The sequence below is a fragment of the Pistacia vera genome, unplaced genomic scaffold (assembly GCF_008641045.1).
Source record: "Pistacia vera cultivar Batoury unplaced genomic scaffold, PisVer_v2 Contig363, whole genome shotgun sequence".
NCBI classification, from domain to species: domain Eukaryota; kingdom Viridiplantae; phylum Streptophyta; class Magnoliopsida; order Sapindales; family Anacardiaceae; genus Pistacia; species Pistacia vera.
In genome coordinates, this window is record NW_022196183.1 from 467367 (window position 1) to 481754 (window position 14388).

Consider the following 14388-nt stretch of genomic DNA (forward strand, 5'->3'; position numbering starts at 1 on the left):
AAGGACTAAGGAGTGTCCTTTACTACTTGAAATAAATACAATATAAGTTTTTTTTATATTTTTTTTTTTCTTCCAAATCATGTCGGTTTCTGTAATATAGCGTTTTAAAGAATTCAAGACAAATTTGTAAATCTGATAACGAAATCTATCATTTTTGTTGTATGGTTATTATAAATGAGGGTCAAGTTATATTTTATTCGATGGAGGGGTGGTTTGTGAATATTATGGAAATCAATGTTTTAAAACCCGGTCCGGCCCGGCCGGTTGAACCTGCTCAACCGAGACCCGGAAGCTTCAACGGGCCGGGTTTAATTTTTTCCTATTCACCCAATACCCAAGGATTTCTGGTGCCGATCGACGAACAATTAACTGTTGGAATGTTGGGGCTTTTGAAGAGCAATTTCCGGTGAATGTAATGGTGGTGAAAGAGTTGATTTCCGGTGAGTAAATCGACCGAAAATCAAACAAAACTGACAGCGGCAACAATAAGATTTTTCCAATCATTGACGAGGCTAACGGGGGTGGGGTAAGGTGTGTTTTGGTCGGGAGGAAAAGGGGAATAATTATGGGGTGATGGGGAGGGTTGTTGTTGTTGGAATCGATGAGATTTGACCTGGAATGTCGACGTCGACGTCGATGAGATCTGGCCGAAATCGAACCTATTTCGGCAAGATCTTGGGTATATTTTGATGGATATGGGCTCAAGGGACGATTGGGGTTGCATCTGGGGTGTCGCCGCTGCTAATTAGTCGTCGGTCGATTTGCAGTTGGGGTGTGTTTAATAAATTTCAAATCTATAGGGACTTAACGAATTTTTAGGGTTATATTTGCTGAATTTTAAAAGTTTTTGTCAACTAGTTTGGTGGCTGGTCAAACTCGTTAAACCGGTCAACCTGGGACCCGGAAGCGTTGCCGGGTTTTACCTCGGGTTAGGTTTTAAAACATTGATGGAAATCATAAGGGAAGTTTGTGCATATTTTCAAAAGGGAGGATTAATATAATATTATTTTAAGTTTAATGTGTATTAATTATATAATGGGCTAAACAATGAGGAGTTCAATCTTTGATGTAACGTCAAAATGTAAAAATAAAAAGTAAAGTGGTATTTTTATGATGTATTTTCATACTTGATATTTGAAGATAATTAGAAATTTGCTTGTAAAAAGAAGCAGCTTGCAGAGGTCTATTTTGTTAACTTAGACATTGAAAAGTCAACCCTTAGTCAAAAGAAGGATATGTATTCTTAATTACCCTTCAAAATAATTTCCTTTATTTAATTGTATTGAATTAATGATTAAAATTTTGTAGTAAATACCTTATGTATACACAACCTATAACACCAAAAAATTTGGTAAATAAACATGTACTTCCCTTGGAATAATGAAAGTCAAATTTAAAAACATAAATAAAACCTAGGGATATTTCCATACTTTTATTATGCATATATGCACTATAGAGGTGAAAAGGTATGTACAAATCTCAAGGGGTTTGTTTGAAGGTCAATAATGTTTGCTTATTTAATTAACTTATTGGGTTCAAACACTTTGGATCACCTATTGCATTTCAGTGGGTTTTGAAGATTAATTGAAGTACGTGTAAACTGACTTAAACACCTTGTTTATTAAAAAAAAAAAAATGTATATACTTATATTTTCCAAATTTAAAAGTCATCATTAAATGAGACTAAGACAAACCATATTCTTTTTTTCTGTTTCCAGTCCTGCAACTGTCCTTGATTTCCAGGTTCTGGGACTGTAAATATGTGCATTGAGCGTCACATCATCGTTCTCCTTCTCCATTGCCTCAACAATTTTTTGATTTCATATTTGAACTTGTTATCTTATGCATTGGTACAATTGGATTCCCCATTCCCCATTGGCCATTGCTTCTTTAGCTCACACTTTTGTCTCCAAATAGAATCATCATTGCCAAAAGAATTACATATTATTTTGTAATCTTAATCGATCCCCACCCTTTTCTAGATTGCTCAGCAATCTATCATTGTGGGAAAGTATTCATGGACAGGGAGAGAGTCAATGAATTGATCTTTGAGGGTCACAATGTAATATGTTATCATTTGAGGGTTATAGAAAAAAGGAATTTAGGTATATATATACGTATAAGAGGGTTAAAGTGTCAAGTTTAACAAATAAGAGGATCAAAGGGTACTTCTAGGGATTAAATTGATAAATATCTATATAGATTCTGGCAATCCTTAACGATTAAGACAAAGTCACAAAACATGTTCCAGTTATTATTAAAGTGTAAATTCTAATATTTCCTTTTTGCCCTCAAGCTCACACTCATCTAATTTTCTCTAAATGTGGGCATGATTTACTCATGAAGGGTTTCAAAATTGAATCATATCGATTTTAAAGAGTTGTAATTTGAATTGAATAGCCAAAATTCAATTTAATTTATTTAGATGTAGGATAAAAATTTTGAGTTTAATATTCATAATCTTTATCAGTGTTCCTAATTTCAATTTGTGCATGTACATCATAATTAATTAATTATATATTAGTTTCTCCAAAATGAGAAGAGATTGGTTTACCCTTACTTAACTTTGATATTTAATAGGCTGAATGAGAAAAAATAAATTAATTAAAAGAGTTTAGTTTTGAGTAGAAGACGATTATGAAAAGAGGGGTAATTTTGTATCTTCATAAATCAAGCTAATTTCCCTCGTAATTATATTATATTAAAATTTATATTACAATTACATAGTCTAGGAGATTGTAATTCGCTGCAATTCTTTCGCCCGCTAACAGGCTTCTGCGGATGGCCTATCTGGCGAAATTTCCCTCTTGAAAACACCCTTCCTCCCATAAACCCTAATTTCACACTTAACTCCAAAACTAATTTTACTACTCAACTTTAGGATCACTTTTCAGCTTAAATACATATATACTCACTCTAAGTTTACCCAGCAACCAAAGTTCATCGATCAAGTCTGAAGCAGAATACACTGAAAGCTAGGCGTTTTAAATTTTGGTTCGACGCTCGATTCACCACCTCAAAATGAGTCCTATTCAGAATTTCGAGCAACACTCGCGACATCTTGTCGAGCCCGACCTCCGTAAGCACACTCCTCTCACTCTTTCTGTTTTGAATTATTAATCTATTTTGTTTCCCTCTGAAACTTAAATTCAAACGAGAAATATAGTTTTTTGACGCCTGTATTTTGTCATTTTTGTTTCCCAAGCGAAACTATACCGTACAAGAAACCTACAATGCAGAGAATTTGTAAATAAGATACGGAAAATGATAGTATTATAGCCTAATTGTAGTTATAGAAGCTAAATCTTTGTTCCAGATCAAATATACGTACGTTTAAACTAAATTTTTACATCTTCTGTTCTTTTTTTTTTTTTTTTAACCGAAACGAGTGTTTATTTTATTTTTTGTTTTTTGTGTTTATGCTGTTGTTTACTTTTTGAAGTAAACAGTTTTCATTGGTGCATTATATTATGATTGTGGGTATAATTCTTTGTCTTCTTGATTTTGAAACAGAAATTCAATTGAGGTTACAGATGGCAATGGAGGTAAGGGACAGTCTGGAGATCGCCCACACGGCAGAGTACTTGAATTTCCTTAAATGCTACTTCCGCGCTTTCTCTCTGATTCTCTTACAAATCACGAAACCTCAGTTCCAAGACAATCCTGAGCACAAGTTAAGAAACATTGTTGTGGAGATCCTCAATCGGCTTCCTCACAGTGAAGTTCTTCGCCCTTTTGTTCAGGATCTCTTGAAGGTCGCAATGCAAGTATTAACCACTGATAATGAAGAAAATGGATTGATTTGTATTCGTATTATATTTGATCTGCTCCGGAATTTTAGGCCTACATTGGAAAATGAAGTTCAGCCATTCTTAGATTTTGTATGCAAAATCTACCAGAACTTTAGATTGACAGTTAGCCACTTTTTTGAGAGTGGAGCGGCTGGTGTAGAGGATGTAAAGCCTGTGAATACTTCTACTTCTTCTGACCAAGGGATTACTGGTACTGGGTACACTGGGCCTGTCCAGCTTAATCCAAGTAGTAGGTCATTCAAGATAATAACAGAGAGTCCACTTGTAGTCATGTTCTTATTTCAGCTGTATAGTCGTCTTGTTCAAACCAATATTCCTCACCTGTTGCCTTTAATGGTTGCCGCTATATCTGTCCCGGGTCCTGAAAAGGTTCCTCCCCATTTGAAGTCTCATTTTATTGAGCTTAAAGGTGCGCAAGTTAAGGTGAGTTATACTTGTTTATTGTGTTATTTGTTATGGCCATTCTATTCAGTGGACTAATATTTGCGTATGAGGTGAGGCCTAAGTAGATAAGGATATAGCTAGGTTGTTTGAACATCTCTTCTAATTGTGCTTGGGCGGTCTGTACTTTTATGGTAATTTTATGTGATTGTTAAGTTGTTTATTTTTATTGAAACATTGCTGTTATTAGTGAGCTTGGATCCATTCATGCATTGCTTCTATACCAAGGAGCTATGCCTTGAGGGATTTCCAAGCCTGACCTGCTTAGTGATTGTAAATGGAATTTCCATCCTTAGTTGTCACATTGTTTTTGATGATGATTCTTTCTGAGATTGAGTATGGTAAAGCCTTGCTTTCCAGTCATTCATAATCCATAGGGGATGAACTTTTATCGCTTTAGTGTAGATGCCCAAGGGGAGGTCAGGAATTCACAGTAAGACAATCTGAAGATCCTAACATCCTTGAAGTTCAAACACACCTCTCTATATTTCCTCCAAAGTGCACCAAGGACAGCACTTGAATTCAATCTCTTAAGCCTTATTCTGGCCAATTAAAAGGTTAAAAGCAAAGTTTAATTGAAATCCTACCCTAAAATGGCCTGGATAATTACTTGAACTGGTAAAAGATATTGTTGAGTAATTGCATACGGCACGTTGTCCTACAAGGGTCGGGTAAATCAAGGAAGTCATCGGATAATAAGATGTTGACAAAATCCTGTGTGATCAAAAAGAAGAAAAAAAGGATTTTATCTGTGCAGTCATGCCATTTGTGCATTTAAGCACAGACACTCAAATGCATATATTTATGTGTACCATATATTTTACTGTTTTTGGACTGTTTACTATTTTTTTTCGTCATTGCAGACAGTTTCTTTTTTAACTTATCTCTTGAAGAGTTTTGCTGATTATATCAAGCCTCATGAAGAAAGCATATGTAAAAGCATCGTAAATTTGCTTGTCACATGTTCAGACTCCGTGTCTATCAGAAAGGTAATGTTTTCTTCCCCCTTAATTTTTATTATTATCTTTTCTTTTTTTTTTTGTTCCCCCTCTGTGTTAAATGTTGACATGGAACATGTTTTATGCAGGAATTGTTAGTAGCATTAAAACATGTTCTGGGGACAGATTTTAAGAGGGGTTTATTTCCGCTGATTGACACACTATTGGAAGAGAGGTAAATCCAACTGTTAAGATATGATTTGAAACAATGTTTGTTAAATGTAAGTTTTTTTATTTTTTATTTTTTTTATCATGAGAAATATAACTAAGTTGCCAAAAATTATTGGAAGTGAAATAGGATAAAACAGATGATATACACTTAAGTACTGTGTTAGCTTATTACTTATGGAGATCTCTCCCTCTACCCTGAAATTTACTGCACTTGAAGTTTAAGGGAGTAATAATCAAGTCAGAACAATGAATTAATGGATTGTAAAAGAAGTAATCTTATGAACCACTGAGCTCAAGTGAAGAAAATGTAAGATGGTTGGTTATTATGAAAGAATCGGTGAATTTTAACATTGTAGCAGTAAATTTTATTTCATGTGATGAACCTTGTTTCCTTCCTCGTGTTAATTTTATTTTTACTTTTCTTTTTAATTTCTTGTGTAAATGTGGTGCTGTTTTAATGATTAGAAAAATGCTTTATTCATTCACTGGGAGGGTTTGTTAAACACTAGCTTCTTGTTATTCTATTCTATTTTTTTTTTTAAAAAGTCGGACTTCTCTGTTGTCTATATCTGCTATTTGGCACTATGCCAAAGCATCAATTGTACATGCTTGAATAGTTTGTCCCGTCAAAGGCTGTTTTGTTTTCTGCTTTGTGGGACCTGGTCCACTTCTGTTCTCTTCTTTAAATTATAGAACCTTTTGTTTCCTTAAAAAATAAATGGAAAAATGTGTTCATTCTAAGGACTAAATAAATTTTTGATCAAGTTGCCAGAACTCATTTGGTAGTTACTAAGGTTTTTATAAGAAATGGTTTAGCTAAATTTAGTTGGTTGCCAGACATGATATTAGTGACTGGAAGCACACTACAAAATAAGAAATGCAAGAGGAGGAACTCTTGGTGCATGCTAATGACTAAATACAATTTTTGATCAGGTTGCTAGAACTTGTAATCCTTTTTCTGGAAAGTAAATTGAGAGCTACATATTTTTGGTTTGTTTAGTGTTGATGCCACACTACTTGCGTAGCCCATAATTGTTCATGACTTCGAAGGGTAACTGGAAAACCTTGTCAAAGCAATATACTAAAATTTTACTCTTTTATGAAGAAGAATTAATATTACAAAGAGTTTACGTTTGCTTGATGTGAATCTCTAAGTTTTATCTGTTGCATATTTCAATAATTGTTTCCTGGTATGTTCGTTTTGATAGACACCATCTTTTTTTGTTAATCACTATTTCAGGGTTCTTGTTGGAACTGGGCGCGCAGTTTTGAGACATTAAGGCCACTGGCTTATAGTCTACTGGCAGAGATTGTTCACCATGTTCGGGGAGACCTCACGTTATCACAGGTGTTGCTTTTATGATGTTTGAAGGATAATTGTGGGCTTCTGTTTTCATCTCTAGGGCATTTATTCTGTTTTCCTATTATTTTATACTGAGGCATCAATTCAACCAAATGGTAGTGTTGTTGGGTGTTTATTTTCATTTGATGCCTTCAAATGAATTTTGGACTATTGTCATTATATGTCATTGGCGGTGTGGTTGTTTTGGCCTTGGTTTAATTTTCTTTTGATGTGATGGGTCATCATAAATCTCTTTTAAAACATGTGAATTCAGGTTCCTATTATGGAACATGGCTCTCTCTTATTTGTTCCTCCAAATCCATTCACTGCTCCTTCCACGCAACCCCTCTGTTTTACATTTTAAAGAAAGAATTGCTTTGATTACATGGTATAGGGCTAAATTGCTGTTCCATAATCTAGATAATAATCAGCTGGTGCTATGTGTTACTCATATAGCATCTTCATATTTGATGGTGCATCTTTCTGTTTCTAATTGATCTTCATCAATTAAGAATCCGTTTTTGATTCCTGATATATTGACAGACATATTATTTTTGTTGAAAAGTAATGTTTTATACTGTTAAATAAACTTTGATGAATATAATGTTCTTTTCTTTTCAAAGAAAATATAACTTTATGCTGGCATAATACATGTTTGTGGCCCAAACCTCCAATTTATTTAGTTAGAGAATAAAGATGTGTGATGAGTCTAGGATGAATGCAGTTTTGGTCTTTTATCCTGAATTTGATTTTTGTCATGTTTAAAGATTTAAAATTCCTTTCCTTTTACTCATTAAACAAAAGATATATAAAGTAAAATCTCTAGAAGACTTTGAATTTGATCCAAAACACTAGGACTGTTAAGTTCATTTTCCTTTTGAGTGATGTTGCATTCTAAACTAGAGATGGGTGTTGAGTAGTCAATTTTTTGATCTGGATCTATGTATGATGATGTGCCATTTCCTGCCACCTATTTTGTCTTATGTTTCTTGCTTTTTTTCCCTGTCCTAATTTTGCAAGCATTTGATTGGTGAGTTTTTCACAACTCATTTCGATCAGTTGCTGGCTTGCTGCCAAATGTTTTATCTATAGAATTGTCTTCTTTACAATGCTAACAAAAATGTATTATTGTGCTGCAGCTATCGCGGATAATTTACTGTTCTCAAGTAACATGCATGTGCTTCATTGTCACTAAGTATTCATACTACTTCTCGGCTGATGTTGAATCTGGTGCATGAAAAACTCTATTCCTTATATACTTACTGCCTTATATAGCTTAATAGTTTTATGTTGTATTGTTTCTTTTAGACTAAAATTCATGCAATGTGTTCTTTGGGACGTAGGTTGCCAATTTTTGAGAAAGGCATGACCAGCATTCCATGGATGAAGCACGGATTCTATTGGTATGAGTTTCATCGGATTATTCTGTGAGAACTTTTGATTGTAAATTTTGTGAATTGTTGTCGCTTGTTTCTTGGGTGACATATATTTTCTCTAGGGTCGCATTTTGGATGCTTTTGTCGGGAAATTTAGTATTTCAAGCTACCATTCCTCAGGTACTCTGTGATTGCTATATAAATTCTTTGCTACTGTATTCTCGCTATAAATTTTTGCTTAGATCTGCTGAATTGCTTGACCTTATTTCTTTTCTAACAGAACTTACCTTTGGTCAGTTCCTGAACTCTATAGTTAATGTTTGTTTTCACAGCACTTGGCTTATGGGATTTACAAGTTAAATTAGCCTAGTGCCAACATTTTCATGCTTTAAGCAGTTAAGGGAATTTTCTTTTGGGGTTGATGTCATGCTTTATGGAGCTCATGTGTAGTTTGTGTTGTAGATTAGATAAATATACAATCTTTTTGGGGTTTTGTCTTATTATTAAATCTTGTTTTTTCATAAGGATGCTGGTATTTGTTCTTTATTTATTTTTTATTTTTTGGGTTCAAATGGTTATAAATCTAATACAAAATGCAGTGGATTGTTTCTTATAAAATAAATAATAAATAATATAATAATAAAAAAAGTGGAGTAATGGAGTATTTATCTGAACTTTCCTACAGTTTTCAACCAAAATTGTTGTCTTTTGTGCTTATTTATGGATGAGAGTTGGCTATGCTAACTGGTAGAAAAAGTGTGGCAAAACAGTCCATAGTTTTTCATGGGATCAGTTATCCTATGTATATCAATTAATTGGTGGACCTAGGATAAGTTATCCTCCTTCCTTTGTGCAATAGCAAGCCGGGATTGGGATTATAATCCCACAACAATCCATTCGCATGTTTTATCCCATGCATTAAACCTTGAAAATTTCTGGTCTTAAAGACTAAAGCAATTATATTGAAAATTTAGTTTGCTTCAAAATTGCATGCATTTAAGACTATTTTTTTTTTCTTTGCCTCGCATATGAGCGGATTTGTAACAATAACTTACTGGTTTATTATCAGAAGTTATTGAGCAATTTGTACTTGCATCCCCCAAATTATTAAAATGTTGATATGTTTGACAATGATCTATTATGCATGTTTGATGTACCTTCTCTTCATTTCCAGCAAGCTTCTCCATCCATTCAAAATTCAATATCTTGTCTCTTGGTTCTTGTTGAATAATCTCTGTCAATGCTGACAACTTATATGTTCTTTTTATGGTGAAGCTGTTAGAGGAAGGTGGAGGGAAAGGATCGTGCACTTTGAGGTCAAAGCTTGAACTCCGGTGCAGGTTGTTTTGCTACTTCTGTTTCAGTTAACTGTTTTATGTTTGAACATTACTATATTTTAAAGATCTGGATTGCTTTGAAACTTGTCTTGGTATTTAGTCTTCTTCATTTCATCTCCCCTTTCTGACTTAATGGCATTGAATTTTTTTTTTTTTTTTTTTTTTTCCTGAGGAGAAATTATGACAATATCATTGATTGAAATAGTAATTACCAAGAGAATGAATAACTGTCCATAGAAGTGAGATCCATTAAGATCTATACAATATAGATTGAACAACTCAATAAAAAGCAATAGACAACTTAGAAATCAATGCCATAGGACAAAATTAACCCAAAATCCCAATCTAAGTGAATAAAGAAAAAGTACTTTTTGTAAAAGCTTTGAGATTGAAGGCTGTTACAAACAGAGAACTGATTGTAATTTTCCATATTGTATTGACAAATTATACATCAATATATAGGAAATAAAGAACTAATCTAGGAAATAAATAATCTAATCTAGGAAATAAAAATCTAACTTCCTATTTTACAGATTTGTTCCTTTATGTATTGATTACAATCCAATATCCTATTATAGATTTATACACTCCTATTTTACAGTTTGTTCCTATTACGTATTGATTACAATCCTAATATCCTATTATAGATTTATACACTTAATCATGCAATATTTGTAAATTTGCATGATTATCTACAACAGTCCCCCTCAAGATGGAGCATAGTGTTAATCAGCCAGCTTGTTACAAATATAATCAATCCAATCCCATTCAAAGCTTTAGTAAAAACATCTCCTAATTGCTCTCCAGTCTTCACATACTGTAGAAATTAAACCTTGCTGATTTTCTCACGAATGAAATGACAGTCAATTTCAATGTGCTTAGTTTCGTTCATGAATACGGGATTAGAAGCAATATGAAGAGCGGCTTGGTTATCACACCACAATTTTGCTGGCAAAGAGGCCATAAGACCAACTTCAGTCAAAACTGATATATCCATATTACTTCACACAAGACTGGGCCATAGCCCTAATTCCTTCTGCACTAGATCGGGACACAACAGTTTGCTTCTTACTTCTCCATGAGACCAAATTTCCACCAATAAAAACACAAGCCTGTAGTGGATCTCCTATCTATCTTGGAACCCGCCCAATCTCATCAGAGAGCACTCAATATTATTATGTCCATGATTTCCGTACAAATACCACGTCCTGGACTCCTTTCAGATAACACAGAATCTGTTCTAACGCTGCCCAATGATCAACAGTAGGAGAAGACATGAATTGACTTACTAACTGACAGAGTACGCAATATCAGGACGAGTGACCGTTAGATGTTCACTTTCACCCATCTTCTGTACCTCTCAGGATCTTCAAATAGTTCACCATCTTTGGTAAGTTGCGAATTGAAACATTGGCGTACTACATGGCTTAGCACTCATTTTCCTGTCTCAGTTAATAAGTCAAGTACATATTTTCTTGAGAGGAAGATGCCTTTCTTGCTCCTTGTTACCTCAACCCCTAAGAAATACTTCAACACCCTAAATCTTTTGTATGAAACTGAGTGTGAAGAAATGACTTAAGTAATGAAATCCCTGTAGTGTCACTCCCAGTGATGATAATGCATCAACATATACAACAAGAAGAATAATGCCAACTGCCGATTGTTTGTAAAAGACTGAGTGATCAGACTTGCTCTTTGTCATTCCGAACTTGCAACTACCTCACTAAACTTTCCAAACCAAGCACGTGGACTCTGTTTCAAACCATACAACGATTTGCGAAGATGACAAACTTTCCCATACTCCCCCTGACAACAAATCCAGGTGGTTGCTCCATATAGACTTCTTCTTGAAGGTCCCCATGTAAAAAGGCATTTTTTATGTCCAACTGATGTAATGGCCAGGATGAGTAGCTGCCATAGAGATAAATAAGCGAACAGAAGTCAATTTAGCCACAGGGGAAAAAGTGTCAGAATAATCCACTCCATAAGTTTAAGCATAGCCTTTAGCTACAAGACGAGCTTTAAGCCTAGCCACTGACCCATCAGGATTTCTTTAACAGCAACACCCATTTGCATCCAATAGCTTCTTTCCAATAGGTAAGTCAACCAAGTTCCAAGTACCATTAACATCTAAAGCATTCATCTCTTCTATCATAGCATCACGCCAACCAGGATGAGATAAGGCTTCATGGACAGTTGCGAAGGGAGACAGAGTCTAGTGATGCACACAAAACAAGAGAAGATGATAGGTGATCATAAGAACAAATGAAGAGATAGGATAAGTACATTGACGTTTCCTTTCCGAAGAGCAATGGGAAGATCAAGATCATTCAAGGTTGGATCCAACGACGAAGAGTCTTGGGTAGGACATGAAGTCTGAGTGTCTTGACGAGGAACACAGGTATCGGATCACTGGAGACTGGGTTTAACGACGAAGGGACCGGTACAGGAGTTCTTTCGACGAGAATAGACATGCGAAATGGAATTAGTGGACGGACAAGTGTGTGCCTGAGGAGGAACAGTAGGTGGGGAAGACTCAGGTGTGGGAGTAGCTGGTAGGGATGTGACAGTATAGATTAGTAAGTCATCGTCCTCCCCCTGACGTGTATAGGTAGACGAAGTGGGGAAAAAGGGGTGTTTTCTAAGAAAGTAACATCAGGTGACACCAGATACTATTAAGATCGGACAATAACATCGATATCCCTTCTGAAGACGAGAGTAACCTAGAAACACATTTAAGAGATTTGGGATCTAACTTGTTATGGGGTCGAACATCACGAACAAAACAAGTACTACCAAATATCTTTGGGGCATAGGAAACAAAGGCTTAGACGGGAAAGAAACACTGTAAGGAGTAGAACCATTCAAATAGAGAAGGCATGCGGTTAATTAGAAAACAGGCCGTGGAAACTGCATCGGCCCAAAACTGTTTAGGACTTGCATTTGAAATAATAGGGCTCGAGCGGTTTCAAGAAGGTGCCTATTTTTCCTCTCGGCTACTCCATTTGGACGGTGTGTCAACACAAGAGGATTGATGAAGAATGCCATGCTGGCTCATATAGACTGAAAAGAACTCGAAAAATATTCTTTGGCATTATCGCTTCTTAATGTCTGGACAGAAGTATTAATTGAGTTTTAACTTCAGCACAAAAGCACAAAAATGAGAACAACTCAGAACGATTTTCATTAAATAAAGCCAAGTTACACGAGAGTTGTCATCAACAAAGGTAACAAAATTTTAAATCCAGGTTTACATACTAGAACACGGACCCCAAACTCTGAATGAACTAATTCAAAAGGGACACTAGCCCGTTTATTGACTCTTGACTTGAAGAAAGACGGTGGTGTTGGCAAATTGACATGACTCACAATCTAACGAAGATAATTTATTAAACTGAGGACATAGTTCTTTAACAATGGTAAAGAAGGATGTCCTAACCGACAATGCGCATCAAAGGGTCGAAACTGGAACTGCAATGGTTCTGGCACTTGTGTGTCAAGGATGTAAACCTCCAGATTCATGTCCTTTACCAATAATCTTCTCGTCGTAAGATCCTGAAACAGCAATGATCAGGAAAATGAGATGCAACATTAAGACACGATGAGTTTACTCAGAAATTAATTAAAGCAGAACTGTGGAGACTCAATACAGAGGATAGGGAAATTAACGGAGTAGGGTTAACAGACCCAGACCCAAGAACACAAAGTTGATCCATCAGCTAAAGTAACATTTGACGAGGAATTATGTGACTATGAGGAAAAGAGACTAGGATTACCTGTCATATGATCTGTGGCACCAGAATCAATGACCCATTTGGAGGATGAGGAAATAAGACAGGTATTTGGTTTCCTGACTCGGCAAGAGCAGTGATAGAAGTATGAGGACTTCAATGATTCTTGATACTGAGAAAACTTGGCAAACTCATCAGCTGAAATCATAACCTTCTTTTCAGAAGTATCAGTAGTGGCAACTGAGCTGACTGAGGCTTCTGGGCCTTATTTTGCAACTTTCTACACGTGCGCTTTGTATGACCAGGTTCATGACAATAGTAGCACACAATCCCTCCTGACTCCTGACTTCGATTCTCACGATATTCGAACCCCTCCTCTATTATTGCTCCTGTTATATGAACCCCAGTGTCATGATTCTGACTTACAAGGCACTACTTGATTGAAACGATGGAGTGCTTTCTGTACGAAGAACCCTAGTAAATAGTCTTGAGGGAGGTGATCTCAGAACTAGCAAGAACCTGAGATTTAGCAGATTCAAACTCAGAAGGGAGTCCAGCTAGAAAACTCATAATCGCCATTTTCTCTCGTTGAGCTTGTTGAACTTTCACATCAGCACTCACCGGTAGAAGAATGTTAAGTTCTTCATATATCCTTTAAAATCCATAAAATAGGCCGTAAGAGACCTATCTTGTTTCTCAGCTCGATAAAAACTTTGCATACATCAAAAACGAGAAACATTCCCTTTCCCAGAATACAAAAAATCTAGATAGTCCATCTTCCTTCACATATCACAATGATTAATACCAAGTACCTCACTGTTGATGGAGTTCCGTATCTGCAGAACAACCGGGCATCCTCTCTCAACCAGTTTGTTTTGAATCGTCTTCAGATGAATCTTTGGTGAGATGATCATCTTTACCAATGCTTCGCAAATAAAGACGAATTGTCTTACTCCAATCAAAATAGTTATCAGACCCATTAAGCTTATGTTCCGTAATTTTTGACATTACAGGAACCATATCAATTAAGACTTATCAGCCATGGTAAGAAGACGAAAAATAGCCAACAAAAAAAAACTCTTCAAAGAACGAACTCTATATCAACAGAAACCAACAAAACTGATACCAATAGAAACCGACAAAACTGTTCTGACCTGGCAGAGAAATTGAGGAACTCTTC

General features: G+C 35.5%; 1 protein-coding gene across 1 annotated transcript; it reads left to right on the forward strand.

Moving 5' to 3' along the window:
* The first annotated feature begins 3519 nt into the window (after positions 1-3519).
* On the forward strand, positions 3520-7920 carry LOC116140078 (probable transcription-associated protein 1). The gene is made up of 5 exons (XM_031425712.1): positions 3520-4235; positions 5117-5242; positions 5341-5426; positions 6663-6770; positions 7904-7920. Exons 1-4 carry the CDS (start codon positions 3534-3536, stop codon positions 6700-6702), a joined length of 954 nt encoding a protein of 317 aa, XP_031281572.1. The 5' UTR covers positions 3520-3533; the 3' UTR covers positions 6703-6770; positions 7904-7920.
* Positions 7921-14388: the final 6468 nt, after the last annotated feature.